Source organism: Prinia subflava, chromosome 12 (assembly GCF_021018805.1).
Source record: "Prinia subflava isolate CZ2003 ecotype Zambia chromosome 12, Cam_Psub_1.2, whole genome shotgun sequence".
Taxonomy (NCBI): domain Eukaryota; kingdom Metazoa; phylum Chordata; class Aves; order Passeriformes; family Cisticolidae; genus Prinia; species Prinia subflava.
In genome coordinates, this window is record NC_086258.1 from 3,297,975 (window position 1) to 3,320,860 (window position 22,886).

The 22,886-nt window shown below is 46.8% G+C and overlaps 1 protein-coding gene across 1 annotated transcript in view; it reads left to right on the forward strand.

The window, feature by feature from the left end:
• Positions 1 to 288: 288 nt before the first annotated feature.
• Positions 289 to 22,886, forward strand: part of PAPPA (pappalysin 1) — a 182,580-nt gene continuing 159,982 nt past the window's right edge. Inside the window, exon 1 of the mRNA XM_063409222.1 lies at positions 289 to 1,205. Within this exon, the coding sequence (XP_063265292.1) occupies positions 809 to 1,205 (397 nt within the window). The 5' untranslated portion in view covers positions 289 to 808. The remainder of the gene's footprint in view (positions 1,206 to 22,886) is intronic.

Here is a 22,886-nt window from a genome sequence, read left to right on the forward strand (position 1 = left end):
TAAATAAGGGGGAGAAGTGATAGGGGGAAAGAAGAAGAGAGGAAAAGAAGGGGAGAAAAGGAAAACAGCAAAAGTGTTTGAACCTCTGGAGCTATCTGCTCCTTCAAGCTGATTGATTAGTCATGATCCCTGCAGTTTTAATGGGAATCATTCAATTGGGAAGGTGGAGCACCCTAGAGTAGATTAGCATATTCTTGTTTACTCATCTTCTGAGGGGCTTTTTCTCTTTTCTTTCATTTTGTGGAGAAGAAGGGAGGGGGGGAGGTTGGGGGAAAGGAGGGGGTTGTGGCTTATGTTATAAAGGAGGCCAAAAAAATAAATAGATTAGAGCATCTTTTGGGGGGAGGGAAATCAGTGGGTCTGAGTCTTGGAGAAAGCTGGGGGTTGTTTTGGTTTTTTGTTTTGTTTTGTGTGTGTGTGTGAGAGAGAGTGTGTGTGTGTTTTTTTTAAGAAGAAAAAAATAAAGGGAAGAAAATTCAGCAGAGAAAAGAAGAGAGAGAGGAGTTCCAGCTGTGGAGGAATAGAGGAGAAGAAGACAGATAGAGAAGGAAGAACAGAGAAATACATTTCAACCAAGAAGGAGTTTTGATTTATTTGATTTTTTATTTGTTTTAAGGAGAAAAAAAATCTATAAGCAGGAAAAAGAAAGAAAGAAAAAGAAAAAAAGAAAAGAAAAAGCAACTGAGAAGGGTTATAAAAAGAGCAAATACCAAGAAGGGTGAACAAGAGAAGAAAGTCAAGGCAAGGAGGAGCCCAAAGCTGGCAGATCGGGAGGATTTGCAGGGGAGAAGGGGGGGGAAGATTGGAAATGCAGCTCTGGAGTTTGCTGCTGCCTCTTGCGCTTCTCTGTACAGCCCTAGCCAGTGGACCCGAATGTGGGATGGACGAGCGCTCCCGCAGGGCACGAAGGGACACCAGGCACAGCCGCCAGCTCCTCCACACTGCCCCGGGCACCTGTGCCACCAGGTTAGCCCGAGGAAGGCGCTCCACTGCTGGGCTGGAGCCCGGGCATGTCCCCCGCAGGAGGCAACAGCGGGAGGTAAAGGACGAAGAGGAGTCCCTTACCCCGAGCAGGGCGCTCTATTTCAGTGGCCAAGGTGATCAGCTGCGGCTGAAGGCAGACGTCGAGCTGCCCCGAGATGCCTTCACTTTGCAAGTGTGGCTGAAAGCCGAAGGCGGGCAGAGATCTCCGGCTGTCATTGCAGGTAGGTCTGGCCGTGCCTGTGGCTGCAGCATCCCCGCTCCGTGCCGGGAGCCGGCTGGAGGCGTGCGTGTGTCCGGGAGCGGGGTGTGCACACCCAGCCCCGCGGGAGCGCCCCGGGGATGGCAGCGCCTCTGCCCCGCCGCATGTTCCGGGAGATCCCGGGGCTCTGCCGACCGGCTGGAAGTATAGGCTGGCAGGAAAAGTTATGTAAACTTTTGCATAGGGGGAACGGCAGCGCCCCGGGGTAGTTTCTGTTCTTTCTGGGTGTGCGGAATGAGGTGCGGGTAGAAGAGCCATCTCTTACGGTGGGGTTTTGGCTCATTTTCGGGTTGCAGAACTGTAAGTAGAGCATTTGAAAGTGGCTTGTTTGTATGTATGGGAAGAAATGTATGTGACTGGTGTGTGGCTGCAAAGAAACGCGTATCTAAGGTCCCCCTACGATTTCCTTGGTTTTATTGGCTTTTTTTAGTGTACTCCACTGTTCGCTCTTTAGATGCAGTGTTAGCATGTGGTTTCCAAAAAGCTATAAAGGAACTTTTTGGCTATTGTGAAACCTCAAATGAATCAAATGAGTTTATAAAGTTCCCAACCCCTCGACACTCAGCTACGGCTGGGACTCGCACTGCAGCTAGAGGATGTGTGGAGTATTTTTGTCTCCCCTTAGAAATGGCAAGTGTAACATCAATGATTCTAAGGTCAAACAGCCCTATAAAATCATTTAGTACTCAAAGCAGCTACCAGTCTAAGCTGTCTGAGCTGGACAATAACAAGGAGCATTGCACTTTTCTTATTTAAATTTTACGAGCCCATCCTGAATTTGGGTCCCTCTCCCCGCGTTCGCTCCCTCTCCCCCCTCCCTCCCGCCACCTCCCGCCCTTTCCTCGCTTTAGTGATAAAGTGCAGCAAAGTTGTCGTGAAATCGGATACTTTTCGGAGGGTTACAAACCCTTATAAATGTCGCCACATCCATCTTTGCTCTGAGGGAAGTCATAGAAAATGGAAATGCCTTTTGAAAAAAAAAAAAAAAAAAAAAAAAAAAAAAAAAAAAAAAAAAAAGGAAACAAGTCAGAATGAGGAACGGGTATCGGGGGGGGGTGGGGGGAAGACATGTTTTACAGTTCTTTTGGCAAGGAGATTCCCTGAAAGTACAAAGTTTCCGTGTCCTAGGATGCCTTAAAGAGACAGGGAGGGTTTCCCCTTTCGCTTTAAGCGGAGTCACCTCCTCGCGGGAGGCAGCGCTGCCCGTGCCGGTGGCGTGGCTGCCCCGCCAGCCCCGCTCGCTGTCCCCGCCGCCCTCCCTCTGCCCCATCCCCGACCGGCGCGGCTGCTGGCTCGCAAGAAAGTTGCTTTGTCCTAAAGAAAACAAAAACTGAGCTGAACTCAGCCGTGCTTTTCCCTAACTTTCCCCAATCCGAGGCGTTCCGCTCGCTTGTGAGGAGGGAGACGCGGTTTGTGCGGGGCTGCCGGGGTGGGCAGGAGGTGCCGGGCACGGGCTGGTCCCGTGTGCCTTCCGAGCAGGGATTTCATAGGTGAACCACTTTATTCCTTGCTTTATTCCCCCCTGGCTTTCTCACACTCTGCTCTTCTGGTTCCCAACCCTAACTTAAACCTCAGGGCTCAAAGTGCTTCCCTTTCAAGTTAGGAAAGGCAGAATTGGGGTTTACACAGAATCTCATCAGTGCCAAAACAGGGTCAGTGTCTTTTCAAATGTGTTTAATTCAACACCTAGGACCCCATGTCTGTCTTTGGTGCAAGGATCTCCAATTCTCACAACAGGGAACCTAAACAAACACACACAAAGATCATTTGTAGTAAAATGCTTTAATTGGATGGGGGAGGTTGGGTTGTTGCCTGTATAAAACAGTTGACCCATTTTATGCATGGAAATAACATTCCACTGTGAAAAATGAAGAGAAATGCCCCAGTTTTGCACCGTAGAGCTTCAGCTCTGCTCGGGAGGACTTTGTGATTTTTATTTTATTTTTAAGCTCCCCCTGCCCCCCTCGCACTCACTCTTGAAGAGGAGCCAGGTTTGGCTCTGTGTGTAAACACCTGGAAGAGGTCCAAGAGGAACTCACTTGGAGTATCCTCTGCACACCACAGCCTCCCAGACCTGCAGCAAGCTTAGGGAGAGATTACGCTTCCCTCAATGAGGAAATCAAGGGTTCTGGCTGCCAAAACTCTTGGCTTTCACATTTTCACTGTTTTGGGATGTGATAGACTGAGGAGCTCAGTTCTGCTGTTGAATTTGCATCTGTAGGACCCCACTGAAATCAAGAGCACATCTGGGTGTTTGGAGGGGGAGGGACTGGGGCACATTTGCTGGCAGTGCCAGAAGTGAGCTTCTCCCCAACTTCCATCCCAGTTGCAAAGTGGGAAGCTGTGTGGCTGCACAGATCTGAGAGAAGGGGTGGGATTGACTGGGATACACCTCTTTTCAGAGTTGCTCTTGTGTCTTCGCCTACTTTCTGCCCCACGCTTTCTCCCCTTGCACCCCTCCCTGCTGTCATATGAGAAATCACTGCGAGTGGTACAGGAGGAACCCCACGTGTGCCTATAGGGGAAACCTGTTGTGTCTGTTAAAAGCCTCATGCAGGACCCAAGTTGTTATCAGCTTCCGCGCCTGAGCCCTGACATAACGGAGTTCTTCTGCTAATCCAGGCTTCAGGAGTTTCTGTCTGGAGCCAACTCTCCTTACGTCACCCTCTGCTGCAGTATTCAATTTGTTTTCACAAATGGCTAATTTTACAGCGCTGTTAAGTGGGTTCGTCATTGTGCCGGGCCATGCCCTGTCTCTGATGAGAGGCAGTCCTGGTGCCAGGCTCTGCCAATTTTCGCGCTGCTTGGCAGCGATGTTATTGCCGCCCTGCTTGACTCCGCTGATATCTGCTCTGGCATTTGTCAGAGGGAGAGCTGTTGGGAAACTGGGAGTCTGACCCATTGATCTGCGTTACGCAAAAGCTCAGGAGCCCTGTCGGGGCTGGGCTGCGCTCCTCGGAGCGGCTCCCGGAGCAGCTCCCGGCTGCTGCGCACTCGCCCTCCCTCCTGCCATCCCTCCGTCCCTCCCCGGGCCGCAGAGTTCTGGGACGAGCCCTGCTGGGATGTGCGCACCGTGCCCGCAGCACAGCGCATCCCTCCCGTAAACACGCACATGTGCGCACGGAATCCATCGGGCGCCCTCGGGCACCTTCCCCGGGGCAGGAAAGGGTTAATGCGGGGCTGTGCTGGGTTAGGTAATGCACACACACCGTGCCAAGCGAGGGGCTTCAGAGCGCTGCTGACCTTGCTGCTGCTGTAATCAAAGATATCCCGGTTCCACTGCGAAAACGCGAGCCCATCCTAAGAAACAGGATCCTCCCGGGTCCCTGTCAGGGTGTTCGCTGCCGTGTGGGGTGGCTCGTGTTTTCACGGGAGCGAGATGTTGACTCTTCACTGGCTGGGAGCTGAGAGGAGCGGGATGAATGATCGGCAGCGGGAGCCGGAGTAAGAAGGCGTGCCTGCTCTGAGGAGTGAAAGTTATTTGTGTTTTGGTTTGGATTTTTGTTTGTATTCCTTTTTTTTTTTTTTTTTTTTTTTTTTTTTCCCACTTCTTGGTTTCATTCCCCTCTGTCTCTCTATTCCTCAGCCTGCCAACAGGGAGCATGATCCCAACTTAATAAAGCTTCATATATAAGGAAGTGCCTATGTTTTTCCCAACTTCCATCCTTGATGAACATAAAACTGCAGCAGAACCCAAGGGGAGAGAAAAGACAAAATCAGCACGGTGGAGATGACTTAAAGCCACAGCTTTTGCATGTAAGAGATTGAGAAACATCTGTGCCAGGGTCCAATAATTGGGCAATTATAAAAATATGTAATTGACGCTGCATAGATCAAGTCCCTCTACGGAGTTAAAGAATATATGTTTACTTTGGGGAGTTGTTTCCTTCTGAAGTTTTGGAGTCTGATATTGGTTTAACACACTTCAGGTAGAATTGGTGAGCTGGGTCCTATCTCTAGAGCTGATCCTCATTCTGGGTGTGCTGGGAGCTTGAAGATGTTTTCAACAGAGGGTTTATTCAGAGTTTCACTGGTGTTAAAACAATGGACAGGTAGATAACGAGATATTTTCAACAGCCTGTTGTCTTTCAATTGTATGAATTTTCTCGTTGTGTTCTGTAATGAAGAACTACAACGAAGGAGCAAATTAAATATAAACCTTTTAGTTCTGTTGTTTAGTTAGTGCTTGTTCAAGGTGCCAGGGTGCTGGCCATGGTGGGCAGAGGGGAGTGACAGGAGCTGGAACACCTGCCCAGATGTTCCTGCAAGGTGACAAGTCTCTGAAACACCACTGCTGAAGGGTGGGGGAGGCTGTGTGGGTTTGTCTTCCCTGTGGATGGGTTCAAATGATCATTCCCTTCATGACTATGGATCTGGACATGGCTTGACTCATAGGTCACTGAACAAAATACCCTCACAGCTTGTCATTTACTAAATATTTGCATTTGAACAGCACATTTCCTTCAGCCTGTGGAAGCTGGGACAAGAATCAGAAACTGATTTTTCTTTCCATAACATTTCCAATTTAATCTGGTCTCATTCTGTTGACCAGCTACACTCTGGACTCAGAACAGCACTGTTAGAAGAAAGGTGGGGGTTATTTTTCCCCCTTAAAGCATTTACACGTAGGCTGCTCTAATTAATTAAATGATAATAAAACAGTGAGGGCATTTTGACTCTGTATGTGTGGAGGATGGCAAGTTTAGATTCCTAAATGATGTATGGCTGTCTCCTGTTGGCACAGAGCTGTGTACCAGGCCGGGTTTGCCTCTCCAAGCCTCATTTCAGCCTGATTTATTCCAAGGCAGCCTGTTTCAGTTAGAAGAACTCGCGTGAGGCAGAGAGCAGGCGGCAAGGATGGTGTTTGGAGAGAGAGCAGGAGCAGGGCAGTCCTCAGGGACTCTGGAGATGTCTGGAGGAGCGCAGAGCAGAGCTGTGCAGGGCTGAGGGCGAGGGGAAGCCCTTGGAGAGCCTTCGCACGCGAAGCCACGGCCAGAGGCAGCCCTGGGCGGGGTGGGAGCACCCTGGGAATGAGGCTGGAGCTGCTCTGCAGGCTCCCCTCCCTCCCCATGGGGTGCCAGGAGGGGGTCGTAGGTGGCCAAGGGGTGCTGAGGCTGTGGCTGCACTGAGCACAGGTGTCCCCTGTGACATGGGCATGGGGAGGGATGAGCTCAAATCCCAAATGCCAGAGGGGTGCTGGCTCCTTGTGAGCCCTAACCCAGACCCTCCAGTGGGTAGGTGCCACTTTCCAGTGCCCATCAGGACAGGTCTCTGCTTGCACAGCTGGCCCAGGTGTTTGCTGAGGCAGCTCCGTGGTGTTTGAGTTCACTCACCTTTGCCAAGGGTGGGAGGGATCCTTGTCTGAGCACACTGGACAGCAAAGATCCGACTGCCAGGGGACACCTCGCCGGTCACTGGGGCCTGGCTCAGCCCACAGGGAGCTGAGGGGAGCAGGGACTTCTGGTGGAGAAAAGCCTTCTTTGGAGCCTGGATCTGGCTCTGCCAGGACATGGGACTGTCATAAGAGAGGTGAAGCCACAATGCATCCAGGAGCACCTTTAACTCCAAAGGGTTTCGTACCCTGGCAGCCCAGAAAGCAAACTGTGTCCTGGGGTGTGTCAGGAGGAGTCTGGGCAGCAGGGGAGGGGAGGGGGATTCTGAGACCCCACCTGCAGAGCTGCCCCAGCCCTGGGCCCAGCACTGCAAGGACCTGGAGCTGCTGCAGAGACCCAGAGGAGGCACAGGGGGATCAGAGGAATGGAGCAGCTCTGCTGGGAGGAAAGGCTGGGAGAGCTGGGAGTGTTCACCTGGAGAGGAGAAGCTTTGGGGTGACCTCAGTGTGGCCTTGCAGGGCCTGAAGAGGTTCTGTGAGAGAGCTGGACAGGGACTTCTGACAAAGGCCTGGAGTGCCAGGACAAAAGGGGATGGCTTGACACTGAAACTGAATAGGTTTGGATCAGATATTGGGAAGAAATTCTTCCCTGGGAGGGTGGGCAGGCCCTGGCACAGGGTGCCCAGAGCAGCTGTGGCTGCCCCTGGATCCCTGGCAGTGCCCAAGGCCAGGCTGGACACTGGGGCTGGGAGCAGCCTGGGACAGTGGAGGTGTCCCTGCCATGGCAGGGAATGAGATGACTCTAAGGCCCCTTCTAACCTAAACCATTCTCTGAAAAATATTGCAGGACCAACAGGATTTAGGTGCTCTCAAGGCCAAAGGATTAACCAAGTGCTTTCACATTGGAATTTCATGCTGGCCCAAACCAGGGAAAAAAAAAAAAAGGCCAAAGTGTAGTGTCTTTTTTTCAAAAAGACATATTGAAAAAACAAAAATAAACCCTTCCATGACTGGGGTCAGCTGAAATGCTCCCATATAATAGTTTTGCTTCTAATTTTATCTGTTGCTTTTTCAGCTCCTCTTTTCTTTTCTCTGATAGAAATTACAGGAGCAGAAGCAGAGAGAAAGGACCACCTGGGTTGCCAAATTCAGTCCCCTGCAGTGTCAGGGATATAACAGCAGATAATTAGTCCAAACATTCACTGAAAACCCACTTTGTAGGTTCTGATATAGCACAGGCCACAGAAGATTTCCCAGTGCTCTACTGTAAACCAAAGCTCTTTAGCTAAGACTGAGAGTCACCATTTTAATGTAAGACAGGAAAAGAGAAGGACAGATCGACAACATCTTAAGTACCTAAAATCCAAAACATTGGTTTAGAAAACTGTTAAGTATGAGAAAGAAAAACACTGGCTGGTAAAAGGTATCAGCTTTCTTATTTTCAGAGAGTTAAAATGAATCAGGTGTTTTGACAGTTACGAAACTTCTATTGAAATTTTAAGTTGGAATATTTGCCAAAACTGATTCTTTCCCACAGATAGTCTGTTTTGATTAATTTCCCTTTTTCCTGAGAAAAATATTTTATCAAACATTTCCCACCCTTCTCTGGTCTTAGCCTGTGGGTCAGTTCCTACACCCTGTTGTAGCAGGAATGAATGCTTGATTGCACTTTTACTTCTTCACATCTTATATTCCAGAAGATTGAGAAAGTGCATCAGAAAAGACCTGTTTGATCAAAATCATCTATGTTTTTTCTCTCAAGTGTATCAGCAAGTCCCATATAATCTTCTTCTTCATTTACCCTCCTCTCTCAATGCTACCAATTTTTTCATCTAGTACTGTTTACATGGGCAGTATATATTAATCTTCCTATTTCATATATGCAAAAAAGAGATTGGACTCTTCTGTTTCCTGGGTTCTGGGCATTTGCTTCATACATTGTTCTGGGCACAGTTGCTGTGCTGTGCATTTTGTTTCTTTGTTTTCCCAAAAAAGAGGATTCTGAAGATGAAGATTTACCTCTCCCCTGACCTCACCCTTCAATTGCTCCGTGCCCACTTCCCCACCTGGGGGTTGCTGACATCTGGATATGATACTTGGTTTTATTTCACCTTTCTGTGGAGAAGGAATACTTGACTGTTGTGCTGTTTTCTCTGTCTCTCCACATTTCTCTTCATTTTCTCTGCTGTGAGCACGCATGCACACACACACACCATTTCCAAAGCACCTTTGATTTTCTTCCCAGATCAATAGAGCATTTAAACTCCAATGATCAAGGAGGAGCAGCTTGTTTATTTCCCCACATATTCTGACACAAGTGGCACATCTTGTAAACTGCTTTGATTTGATGTTAGTGCCTATTATAAAGTTTACTCTCCCCAAAGCCATCCATGAAGCTCAAGTACTCTTACTCTGAGCAGGAGCAGAGCAGAACTCAAAAAAGCAAGGGAAAAAGAGAACAGGAGTGAATATCTTACCACAGAAATTTTCTTTCTGCTATCCTTGTTGACAGTGATCAGAAAAATTTGGGGACTGTTGAGCATCCATAAGTTTGGCAGCACCAAGTGAGGGTACATTGTATATCACAGTTAAAAGTGAACAAATACGAATACAGGTCAATTATCCCTTGGCAGAATGGGGCTGGATTCGTGGTTACCCAGGAAGCATTGACTTGATCCTAAACCCGGTCAAAATCATGAAAAATATCATTGAACTTGGGTGAATCTGACAAAGGCTGTGGTTTCAGAGTTTTCCACACCACTCCTCTACAGCCTGGACCTGTCTGTGGTCCTTGCTCCACTATCCTTTCTTTTGCAGATTCTTTTTGCTTTGGACATGAGACAAGAAACACTGTGAAGCCCTAACATCAGAGGATGGGAACATGTTTATTTGGTTTTGCTACACTCCAAATCTCAAACTGACCTCATCAACCTTTCTTCTTTTTCTTTTTTCCCCTCTCTTTTTTCCTTTTTATTTTTTTTAATTTTTAAATCTCCACTCTTCCAAACCCACTCTCCCATTTTCAGTTCTGCAGGGTGATGTAAGCGTGTGGCTTTCCCGTCCAATCCCTCCACCCTCCCCTATCACCATCTTAGCCTCAGTTTTTCCCCTGCTCTCTGGTGTCCTGGATTCCCCTGCTTTCCCTCCTTCCTGCTCCTCACAGCCGCTGCTCCTCTCGCTCTGCCTGTGCCTCGGGAGGGTGGTGTCCCCTCCCGGGGTGGCCACAGGCTGGTGGCTTTGGCCAGCTGCTGCTGGAAGCGCTGTGGGAACGCGGGGTAAGCAGGCGGTGTGCTCGTGTGCTCGGCCAGGCTCACGGGCTTGCCTATTTTCCGGGAATTATTGATATTGTTCTGTTTAATATCCATCCTCGCCGTGCACAAACAGGGAGCGAGCGCGGAGAGGGAGTGAGGGGGAAGTGAAACTGAGAAGCATCTGGAGTTGGCCTGGTGAAGCAGCAGCTGAGAGATATGATACCAGCTCATGAAAGCAAAAGAACTGCTGTGTTAGAGAAACAAACCACTCTGTTCTGTGCTGGGCACCTCCAGGGCCCTGGTGGGCTCTCAGGTCTTCCTTTTGGGTGATATTTAAGGGCTTTTTTATCTCTTCTCCTTCCTCTCCTCTGTCGTGTTTTTCCTTCTTTTCCTTATCTAATTTATTGTCTCTCTGTTTGCTTTAAATCACTTTCCCATATGGATTTCTCTCTTCTGACCCATCTTCCCCTCCCTCGTCTGATTCCCAGGAGTCTTCTGTCGTCATGGAATTGGGAGAAGAGCAGCCCTGTTCCTGACACTGAGCATCAGCTGCAGGCTCCTTTCCTCCTTCTTCCTTGTCTGTTCTCTGCTGTTAGTGTTGGAAACATACTCGCAAAGATCATCCACTGGATTGAGGAAACAGATTTTATCACCATTATTTTGTTTGTTTTACTTAAGACAGGGATAGAAATGGAAAGGAAAGGCCTTTGCTGTTACCAGTGTTACTTAGTTTTGAACGGAGTTTTTTTCTCCTGTACTAATGTATCTTAGTGCTGTTATTTTTCTTGATCATTGCAGCAAGATTACGATTGTATGGTCTTGAACTTGCCACAAAACCTCCTGTTGCTGGTGGTGATAAATCTCAGGTGTGAGAGAATAGATCCCTCAAAACCAGGGAAGTTGGGGAATGGAGGGATACTCTGATTTGTCTTGGACGTGGCAGTGTGCTGGTGACAAAGTCAGTCATCAAACACACCAGCAGCCCTTTTGCTACTTTTTATTATTGTTTTTTAGGGATGATGATGGTTATTCCTCAGCTGAGATTGCTCTCCATGTGAAGTCACATGCCCTAATTCCTGTAAGATGTTTCATTGCAGCTGTTGATGGTTCTTCAGTGGGTAATGGCAGCACTGAGCCAGTGGTGGTGATGGAGTCTGTCACCTGCCAGGGGACAACACAGGGGCTGGGGGAAGGAGGCACTTGGGATTTGTGACGTGAGATCTTTGGAGATGGCAGAAAATCAGATGGTCTGGAATTCTTATCTCTGAGCCAGACATGCTGGTGGTGGTTGAATCCACACAAATTCTTGTTTCTCAGATGGAACAGTGCGTGCAGCCCACAGTGGGAGAGAAAAGCAAATATCAGCAAAACCCCTTAGTTCAGAGTACTCCTATTTAAATTGGAATACTTTGATATTTTTTATCTGTCTTCACATTGATTATTGTAATGACTTGCTGAAATGGCTTGTAAAACATGGAAGTTGTAACTGCTTATCTTCCTAGGAAATGCTGAAAATCTAACTCTGTATATCTCACGTTATTAAATTAAGGACAAAAGCAACTTGCTTACCCCGTAGTTAAATCCAGACCAGGTGAGAGGTCACAGAAGGGCCCCAGAGAATTTTTGGGGAGGGATCACACCCTCGTGGCTGAACAACCAGTGTTTCTGTCAGGAGCATCACCAGGGAGGCTGTACATCCAATCCACGGGAGTTTGTTCTGAATGCAGCAGCATCTGTGCCTGTAAAGTCTGAGGTGCTAAAGTTGAAATCTGGAGCTTGCATTACTACTGTCTTACATGTCATCTGTCTTGTGGATAAACAGAGCAGCCTCTCGGAGGTCAAAACAGCACCTTTCACCAGTGATAATTTAATGAGAATTATTTTCAGTCTAAACTAGACAAGAATTGGAAGCCTCCTGTGCTGTTGTTCGTGAATGGAGATGTTCAGGGAGAAAAGGAGTACTGGGAGAAAAAGCAAATGTTAAGTAAATGCATTACATACACAGTTTTGAAACATACTTGGCAGAGGGAAGAGCGAGCAATACAAGCCAGATTCTGCTGTTGAACACACCAATGTAAACCTAGAGTAACTCCTTTGGAGAGGAAATCAGGGGGGGCTGCTCCAGACCTGTGAATTGGAGAATTTGGGGCAGAGACAGAGAGCATGCAATGGGGAAAGTGACCAAGCTGAGAGGGGGATGTTGTGGAGAACAGCCTCCAACCACCGTCACCGCTGTTGGTGGTTTTAGTTGGGTGTGTAATGGTTATGGTGATGCAGTGGGAAACATTTATACAATGTGGGGTTGTTTTTGCTTTTTGAAGTATTTTCTGCATATACCTATATCGTAATCCCTCCAGGCTGTGGAACTGGGCCATGGACCAGTGTTACAGTGAGCCCTTTGTGTTTCCGGCAACAAACACTCCTGAACTCTGCTCTCCAGGCTTGTGGCCTAAACTCCCTCACCCCTGCCCGTACTGTCCCATCTCCAGCAATAATATTCCCTCCTCTGTTTATAAACAAACACCCTCAGAGGAAGTTCACGGGAAGAAAAGTTAGTTAATGAAAATCAACCACGCACCCAGAACCGGGCTGTGGGTTGCAGCCAGCAGGGTTGCTGGATGTTTCCTACCCTGCAATTGCCTGTAGGAGTTTCGTTGATGAGATGTTTGCCTGTCTGTCTAACTCTGTGTCTTCCTCATCTTTTCCCATCATCATGGAAAATGTAAAAGAAGTGGGGAAAAATGACGGTCTAAATTTGCTTTGAAATCAGCATGGACAGAATTCAGGAACCCCGAGCATGGAGGTTGACTTCGGTGTAGATTTTCTTCTTGGCAAATCCACTGATTTTTTCTGTTTTGTTGTTGTTGTTGTTGTTTTAACATCAAAATCTAGATTCTGGCTCCTGGCAAAACTGTTGCTCTTGAGTTGCGCAAAGGCTGTAAAGGACTAAAATAGCCCAAAGGATAATTGTCCACTACAGTCTGAGCACGGGGCTGATGGTGTTGCACACCATCCTCACAGAACCACCCCTTCAGGAGGTAGCAAAAGGAGCAGGACCCAGGGGAGTGGGTGACACAGGACTGTGGTCACCATGGGCATGAACAAAGCGTGGTACTGGTGCTGGCAGCTGGGAAACACAGACTTGTTTTTTGACTTGCTGCAGAGGTCCCACAAATCTCTGACAGCACAGGGGCAGCTGAATAAATAGTCCATTTTCTTGTGGCTGATCCCGGTTTGTGTCTTCAACACTGCACCTTTGTCTCAGGTACAAGGTGAGTGGATTAGGTGTTTGTTTCTTTCCAGGAGACAATTGGATCCTCTAACAAGTTTTTCTGGCCACTCAAAATGCTCAGGAACATCATCAGAAACAGGAAAGCTCTGGCAGTAAGGGAGGCAGCCTGGTCAGGGCTGTGGTTCCTCACTTGGGCAGAGGTGGATTGTCAGTGCAGTGCTCATGTCACTGTTCCAGGCTCCCTCTTTTCCATCAGGAGTGTCTTTGGAATCTGGGGCTAAGGGAGCTTTTACAGATATAATAGATGTGGAAGTCGTGGTCCCGCTTTATGTTCTAAGAGCCTCAAAGTTTTAGAAGTGTGCTACAAAAGGCGTCCACTGCTGGCAGAATCTCCATACCTTAAAATGGGATGGTTTAAAATAGCCTTACCTATTGTTTTTTTTTTAAAGAGTAGTTTCTCTTGCTGAACAAATATCTTCTGTCAAGTCTTATCTGTAAGGCTACTCCAGTGCAGTCTCTCCACCTCCAATCCCAGTGGGGGGAAGCTAATCAGAAGTGAGCATTTTGCATTGCAGCATGGATAGAGTTTATCAGCTGTTGCACAATCCCTCTGCCTGCAAGCAGGTTGAATAAAGGAGCAGGCTGGAGCATGGTGGAAATGGACCTGGTTTATACTGGTGAGCTTCCTCCAGGGATCCCAGCATAACTGTCAACAGTTTCTCCTCGCAGGAAAGTTGAGCCATTCATTCTTACCCTTTGAGGAGTTCTGAATTATTGAAGAACAGAGGATCTTCTGCTGGGAAAGGCTGGAATTCCCCGCAGTCCTCTTGCTAGGGATGGTTTATTCAAACAGACTGTTTACATTCTGTGTCTCAGCAGAGGCAATGCTCAAGCAGCAGTGGTCTTCAACTGGACACTGTAGCTCTGGGGGTTTATTTTATTTTGTTTTAAACATCGGCATACCACCAGCTTTACTGGGAAATGGCCATCTGCAAACACCTGCAGGCTCCATGGAACAGGCCAGAGAGGGAAGCAACAGCAGCTGCATCTCACAGAGGCAAAATGAGACAGCAAGGGGGCCGTGTTTCTTCTCCAGAGGTTTCTGCAGGGCTGGGATTTGGCAGCAAAGGTGGGCTGGGAGCACTTGCACTCCTGGAGGGAGAGACCTTGCAGCAGGAGGAGGCTGAATGTTGGTCCAAACTCTTCTCTGAGCCTCAAACACTGATGGTAGAGGCAGAGAAGCAAAAGTCTTTTTGCCAAAATCTTGTGTTTTGCCTCACACTGTGAAGGCTAAACTGTTCTGTGAACAGTTTCAGTGCTCTCAGACTTAAGAGGGCTCAGGGTGAATAAAATGAGAGTTATGTATTCCGTGAGAGAGAGGGAAGAAGGAAATGACATTAGGATAGCACCTAATGGACTACCACTGCCCATCTTTCCACTCCCTCAGGAGGAACACCTTTTGCACCTGCATCAACAAACCAACACTTTATTGCACTTCTGTATGTCCAAAATTGGCCACAAGCCTTGAGTCAAGATTTTAACTTGTGTTCAGATACTTTCTTTTTTTTAATCCCTCTTTGGAGCATTCTGGAAGTGATGTATTTCCGCTCCCCATGAGCAGGATCTTCTGTGCCTCACTGAGGAGGATGCACGCAAGTAGGCAATGTGGCCAACATTCTTCCAAACCCCAGCAACCCAACCAGCTGTTCAGCAGGGCTGCTATTTATTGAGAGCTGTCAATGTGTTCAACACATGGTGTCCTTTGCCCTGTCGAGCCAACAGCCTGGCTTTTATGGGTTTCTCTGACACTTGTCACACACTGGTGATGGGACAAGCTGGAACAGGCACGCTGGTTTATGTGAACATTATTGTAGAAGGGCATTGCAACAAGATGTTCTATAAGGGAAGGAGGGACACAGACCAGTTGGCAGAGGAGAAAACACAGGCTGTTGCAAAGAGTAGAGATTTCTTTTTGGCTGGTGCTTTCGGAAAGAGAACAGAGATTTCCTTCAGCGATAAATTAGATGCTTGGGGAGAAAGAAAGGGTGTTTGTTTCAGCAGTGATGCAACTCCAGTGTGAGAGAAGCAGACTGCCTCTCCTGCTACGTCCAGCTGCTGGTTCTCTGGCAGAGTGGAAGCACACAGGTTGCTTTGGGGTTTTAGTTGCTGCTCTGCATTTGCTGCCAGGTTCCTTCAGTTCTGTCCTTTCCATCCCCAAAGGTGGGATAATGTCTCTCAGCAGCCTGCTGATGATGAGATGCTGTTTGTAAGGATGAGGAACTGTCATTAGTGAATGAAGCTGTGAATGACAAATGCCACTCCTCTGCACCAACAGGTTGGAATGCTCAGCCAAGAAGCCCTGTTTGCCAGGGTCGTGCTGGGTTCCTGTGCTGCTGTAAAGGGAAGACTGAGGTTGTGGAATGCCAAAGAGACAGAAAGACAGGGGGCACATCTTGCCAATCTCCTACTTATCTATTTGTCCCATCTTTTTTTCTCTTGACTTGTGTAAGCTCGTATTCATGAGTATCACAGGTATTTATTTTCCCCCACTGAAAAACAGAGCCATTGCCTGAACAGTGTGACTCTGGCCACATTCCCTCCTATTCAGCACAATGCAATCTTGGCTCTTTACTGGTTAATATTTTCTGTCAACAACCTGCAAGAAAACAAAATCAGTGCTGATAAAATTTGCAGATGTTGCAGAGTGCAGGGAGTGGTAAACAATGACCAGAACAGGACTCTCAGTTGGGTGTTTTCAAAAGCTGAGAACATGCAAACTTTGTATTAGAGTAAAGCCAAATGTGAAGTCATTCATATAGAGAGAGGGGCAGCAGGTCACACACAGGGGATGGATGGGGGGAAAGGATCTTTCACCTGGAAGCTGAGTTTGGAGCAGCAACAGCCTGTTGGAATAGATAAAGCATGCGAATGTGAGCTGCCAATGTGAGGCTGTGGCCAAAGGTTTGGAGTCATCGTTGGCTGGGTAAACAAGGAGATATTGAACAGGACTGAGGAGGTTGTGTTACCCCTGTAATGACACTGGAGTAGCTGTTGCCAAAGCACTTTGTCCCATTCTGGTGTCTACAGTTTAAGAAGGAGGTTGTGTGGGAGAGGATTTAGAGAGAAAACAATTAGCGGTGACAATAATTATATGATTTGTAACAAGTCTTGAAGTGTTGGACTCAAGAAGATTAGGAGGTGGCTTGATAACCATGATCTTTAAATGAATGATTTGGGAATATTAAACTGATAATTGTGGGTTGGAAATGAATACTAGAAGATATTAGTAAATCCAATGGATCCAGTGGAGGCTAAGCAATTTTAGAACAGAGTATTTTAACAGTGTTTAAGCTTTGAGAGTAGTCAATAATTGAAAAACCTTTCTGAGGAGAGTGGTGGAATATCTGCCACCATAGCTTTCAATATAGAACTAATTGTTTTTCCAAACTGCAAGGTCTTTATAGAGTAATTAATTCAGTGGTCGCCCATATTGTTTCTAAGAGGTTCTAATATCAGAGTATTCTGGGGCTTTTTTGCTATTCCTGGAAAAATAGTTGAAGCCAGCAGTAAAGCACAAGCAGCACTAAGATGCTAATCTCAAATCTTTTTCTTTCTCTCCTTTTAATTTCTATGGGCTCTCCTTGACACTGGTAGGATATTTCTGATCACCACAATATTTCCAACTCATTGTAAGGTTTGCTCACCATCACCACAGTTGAATTGTAAGGCTCTGTTTCATATGATATTTTTTATCCTGTTTAGATATTGTCACCTTTTTCCAGAATGATGTGCTGAGCAATGACTTGACTTCTCCCCTTTGAAACAGTCCAGTGCACTGTCTGAAAACCACCTGAAAAACAAAACTGAAATCTTTTCACACTGAAGGTTGTAAGAGCTTTATTGCTGGCCTCAGTGATGCCGAAAATCTACCTCCAGAACAGACTTGGAGGAGCAAAAATTAAGGTTTCCCTCTGGAAGCAGGACCACTGGCAATGCCAGGAATGTGAAGCCAACACAGCAGACCCTTAAAAACAAAGTGGATGAGAAAGCAGAGAATAAGCTGGGGGTGACTTCAGCTTGTCAACCCCTTGCTGGGTGGTCTGCCTCATTCTCAGGGCACAACACCAGTCCAGGGGATGCAGGATACTGGAATGACCTATTCCTGTGACTTTAGCTGAGTAGCAAACATTGACCAAAACCCTGTCGAAGGTAATTAGTGTTCTGAGACAGGATTTAATTTCAGCCATCCCCAGCTGGAGACTGTTCCTCAAAACTCAAATTCAAGCCAAGTGCTCCAAATGCCCCAGTCTGCTCCCTCCAAGCCATGTGCACATGTGTATATATAGGCCCCTGCACAGAGAAAATCGTGCCTGTGCATGGTATTTTGTTAGTCTTCATTGCTCTGCTTCCAAATTTAACCAGGAGTAGAAGGGCTGAAATAACATAAGAAAGGTTGGACATATGATATTTCCTGCTGCTCAGCTAAATACAAGAATTGCCAAAAATCTTCCAAGGTAGCTTGTTTCTTTTACATTTTTCTCCCAGTTCTGCAGACTTGAGAAGGTCAATTACTTTCGAGAAGGATTTGGCTTTGGCAACACTTATGGAAAGCGAAGCAGAATTATGACCTTTTGGAGGTTTGCCCATCACTGTCCCATCTTGTCCTTTCAGAACTAAAGGCTGAATTTTCACAGCTACAGTCTTCGGTTTAATAGGTGTGAATTTGTTTCTGTGCACTTCTAAGACATCATGAGTATCTGTGTGAGAATTTGTTTTTAGATGTCTATTTATTTGTGCTCACAGATCAAGTGATCCCTGGTATTTGTAGAGCAGAAATACAGGCTCAGGTATTTCCAGGAGGAAAATCATACCAAAACAAATGAAATTGGATTCAAACCGAGCAGAATAATAAAGCTCTAAAATTATATACTTAGGTTAGTATGTGGTGACTCCAGCCTATCTGGAATGCACACTATAATAGTTATATCATGTTAGAGAGGCAGGGGTTTTTTTTCAGCAGGACGTTTCCTAGAAAGCAGAAATATCTCTGTGGTTTGTGTATGGGTTTGGAACTCGTGTGCAAGTGTGGAGCAGGGAATTTGAGGCATGAAATAGTCAGGATTAGTGAAGGCCCAGATCCCTTTCATAAGCAACAGCAGAAAACAGGCACGATCTGCTCCCTTCTCCCCACTGCTATTGCAGCCTCCTCCTCTGTGGATTGTTTTGGAGTCAGTTCTTTGAAGGTTGATAAATGCCTCAGTTGTTTCTATTAGTACAGGAAAGATGCAGTCATATGGGAAAGCCAGATGCAATAAGATATTTGAGTCTGGATAAGATCTAAGATATTTTTACAATAAGATATTTAATTTTCACCAGGCAAAGCCCTTGCAGGGTATAAATCAGTGTAAATGCACTGGAACTACTCAGTTTTGCACTCACAAAGTGTCTGCCCAAGAATGTTCTCAAAATCCAATTAAATAACTAGAACTGTTTCATGTGGAAATGCCCCTCAATTACAAAGACAAGTCCAAGCTATCACGATGTGATTTTTACAATCTCCTCGCAGGGTGCCCTAGTTTGCATTCATGGAATTTTTTGTTTTTGTTTTGTTTCTGTAATAATGTGGATGTTGGCCATCTGTCTGATCCTGGAAAGGTTGTAAGGTTGTCCCTGCTCCCCAGGTTCTCTCCCCACTCCCTCATTGATCATGATGTTTGATTTAGGTGCCACTAGATTTCGTCCTTTGTTCTGCAGCCCTAAGCTCCCCCCCTGCGAACACACACGCATTGTGCGACGGTGTAAAAGCTCTCCTGGCTGCAGCTGGGAGCAGTAACTGCTCAGCTGGTTCCAGCGCTGCCCTAGAGCTGCTGTAAAGGTCAGAGACGAGGGAATTCTAAAAAGCAAAACAAGCCGTGCTGTTGTCCCCCGCTTTAATCCCGGCTGTGTGTTTTGATCAGCACCACGAGCCGCCTCCCCGTGTGCTGCTCCCAGCCCCGCGCCCGTGGCCGGCCAGGGCAGCGCTCCAGCCCCGCTCCGGGCTCGGCGCTGATTGACTCGCACTGCTCGGCAGACACAAAGCACATTCTGAAAGGAAATGCCATATTGAACTCCCCGTGAGCTGATGGGTATTGTGCGCGGTCATCTGATGGCACAGATGTGCCCCTAATAATCCTTCCAGGAGGATATTTCCTCCTGGGATGCTCTGGCCATCTGATCTGCTCTGAGGTATGCTGACCTATCTTGACCCAGTTTATGATCAATTCTCTCTGCTGTTTTCTAAAAGGAGCCCAGAAATATCTCTTTATCATTTAGATTGCCTGGAAGTTATGGTATTACGTGTCTGCTCTTTCCACAGAAGATGCTCTGTGGTTGCTCTCAAGCATTAACTCTTACAAAGAGGAGGAAAGCCACTCTGTGTTAGTGTGAGCAGGAGTAAATTTCTCTGTAGAGCTTTGATAGCTAATCAGTGTTTGGCAGACAGCACAGGGAGGAAGAGGAGATGTGGAAGCAGAGGTGACTTGTGCTCCACCAATCGTTGCTGGGTACCTTCATCTGTGTGAGTGGAGTGACCCTTCTGCTGCTGTGGTTTTATCTTAATGTCCTTTTTCTCAGGTCTGTGTGTGCTGTGTGTGTGTCTGTGAAAGATGAATGGTTTCCAAGCTTCCCTTCTCCTGTGTATCCATGCGTTTTGCAACACCTGCTTTTCAAGTGGGAATGGTGTTAATGCTGGATTTCTCTGGAGGTGAATCAGCTGCCTCAGGTACAATGGGAGGGTTAATTTGTAATCTGGTTCTGCAGGGCAGTGAGCAGAGATAAGGTTGGGAGTTCAGAGGTGTGTGATGATACCTTTCAGCCAAGCCAACAAACTTACTGAGTGCTTCCCATTCCTGATATTTGAAGGTTATCTGGGTTTTCATAAACACTAAACTCAACTTTTTAATAAGGTGACACCAGTGTCTAGAATTGGCAGCCAGAAACCTGAATCCTTGTCTGAATCAAGCTGAATGGAAAGTCTCCCATATTTGTGGCATACAGCAGTGATTCTCTGATGGAACATCAGATTTTGACTTTAAGCAGGATCCAAGAGAAGCCTGTCTCTGCTCTCTTCACTGTTCCTATGCCTGTGTGTGTTAAAATCATCTCTAATAACATGGACACATACTGGTTTTCTAAGCTTCATCCAAAAATATTCAGTTGTTTCTCAGAAAAGGCAGCAGAAATAGTTTTGCAGGTATTACAATATCCTTACCCTTGTCTGGAATGTTCCCATGATCCCAGACGTCATAGTGGGGACTGAAGTTTGACCCTTGCGAAGGATGTGCATTTTTCTGTCCATCTAAAAGGTCGCCTAAAGCTGCTTATTAGATCATAAACAGTTTATTCACCAAGCACCAGTCTCCACTGGTCCTGCAACTTTATTGTGAAATGCTTAAGCAGATCTAGATAAGGAGCAAACCTTCTCACTAACCCTTGTTTACAATGAGGCTGTAGATGAAGGAGCCCTCGGAAAAGCCATACCCAGCCCTGTTATAACACTGCAAGGACTCAGCTCCTTCCCTGCCCTGTGGTTACAGTGCTGTGTGTTCACTTACACCTCAAAACCCTCACAATCTGTAATTTCTCACTAAGCCCAGCCTACCAGATGTATTTGCAGTAAGCTCTTCTATACTGTTAGCGGGTGTATTCCCACAATAGGCTCACTGGAGTGTCACTAATATGATTGTCCATGCCAGTGGCTGCTCTCTTGCAGCCCACATGATTTTGTTATCAACAGGGAAGGATTTATGTAATGTTCATAACTAACCAGCCGCTATAAATTCATGCCTTGCTGTTGTAGTTGTTCTCACCTCCCTGTTTTCAGACTTCGAGTATCTCATTGAGCAAATGAGTGACTGGGAATTTGAGAAACAGTACACAATGTATGCTTAATTTGATGCTAAATTACACTGATATAAAGATTTTGATTTTAAAGAGCCTTGGGCTAAATTCTCAATGTTAATTAGGCATGGCTGTATTAGACTCTGTATTTCTACATGAAGAAGTTCTTGTCTTTCATGGCAGAACAAAAAGAGCTCCATCCTTCTCTCTCAAGTCTGAATCCTCTGGCATAGCTTGTAAGGGATAAAATCTGGTGTGAATTCAGCTAGATTGATAGCAGCAGCAAACATCCCCTTTTTTGCTCTTTAAGCCACCTGAGCAAGCCTTAGGTGGTTTTCTTGAACCACTTCTTGTCTCAGGGGGTGACCTCAGGAGGCCTCTTAGCTGTGTTGGAAATGGTATAGACAGAGATGTTGCCTTAAGTACTCTGGACTTTGAATTATTTAACTGTTGTGGAAGGAAGTGGGGCTGGGGGAAGCACAGCAAAGGAGAGGAGAGATTATTTCTCCCCTTTGTAAAACTATATTGGGTTCAACGTCACACCATGAAATATCCAGTGCAGAACTCAAGAACTGCTCCAGTGGATCTTCACTGACTTATCCAATTGCATGGAACATGGGGATACTTAACCCAAATCTGTCGCTTTTAATTATTTTCCTCTGGACAGATAAAAGCTTTCTATAGGTTCCTGTAGAATATTTGCTCTTTCAAGCGTTCTTCTGCGCTTTGATACTGAACGATTAAAGCATGCTAAAGGAAAAAACAGCCCCAACCTTTAGCTCCCTGTTCTTGGGCCCCCTGACTGCAGCTTTGATTGTTGACCTAAATTCCCCTTTCATAACTGAGTCCTGTCACCTCTGGTTGGAGTCTCCCAGCAAAACAGGCACGGCCAACTTTCAGAAGTGCTGGGCACTGTTTTCTGTCCTGCCTCGCGTGGCTCCGACAGCTCCGCAGTCCCCGACGTGTTCAAAGACAAACTGACCTCCCTCTTCCCCTTCCCCCACCTCTCCCTCCTGGAAATGAAACCATAACAAGGGGTTTTGTTGGGGTTTTTTTTATACTTTTACTTTTGCCTTCCCTGCTCTTCCTCTCCCCCCAGTTCCCATTGCTCAGCAAAGTGAGGAAACTTTTCCTGCATGAAGAATGAAATTCTTAGTTCACTCTATGGCTGGGTTGGTTGCTGCAAAGATTGCTGTTATCCAGACACAAGAAATGGCACTGAAGTGAGGGAAGGAGGCCCTGGAGGATGTTATTTATAACATTACAGTGGGTTACAGCAACTTGTATGGGCTACTCCAGCCTCTCTTCTGTCAAACTCTGCCCACAGAGGGCTGCTTCTGGCTCCAGCAGCCTCCAGCTGTGAGTTCCTGTTCCTCTGCTCCCATCCCAGTTACAGCAATGCCTGCTGTCCTCACCCAGGGCTGTCTCCCACAAGTTCAGCAGCTGATGTTCCGTGCTGTGGTCAGGCTGCCAAACCCTGCCCAGTGCACAGAGCTCATGCAAGGATGTGGCTCTATTTAAGTCCCAGAAAAGTCCTGAAAACAATGTGGGTCATAAATTATGGTGTTGGTTAGGGGGTCCTGGAAGAGGTCAGATGGACTGTGATAGTGGAGCTATTGTGAGTCAGTAGCCAAAGAACTGAGATTTTGCTCATAAAAGAAAAGAAGGAGACTGCCTTTCTCGTTTTCCATGTTTGGCATTTGGCTTTCAGCTGCTGGAGTTGAATTATCCAGCTTTCCCCACTCTTTGGATGCCTAGGAATTTACTTTTCCTATAAGGGACAAACATCACACGACAGAAGAAGCCTTGTGGGCCATTGAAGGCTGTCTCTGGCCAAGCATAAAGGAATGTGGCATCTTCCTCTGTTCATGCACTTCTCCAGAGCCCTCTGAGAAGTGACTCACTCCTTTGTGGGGAAGGGAGGCTTCCAGTGTCTCTTGCTGGAAAGCT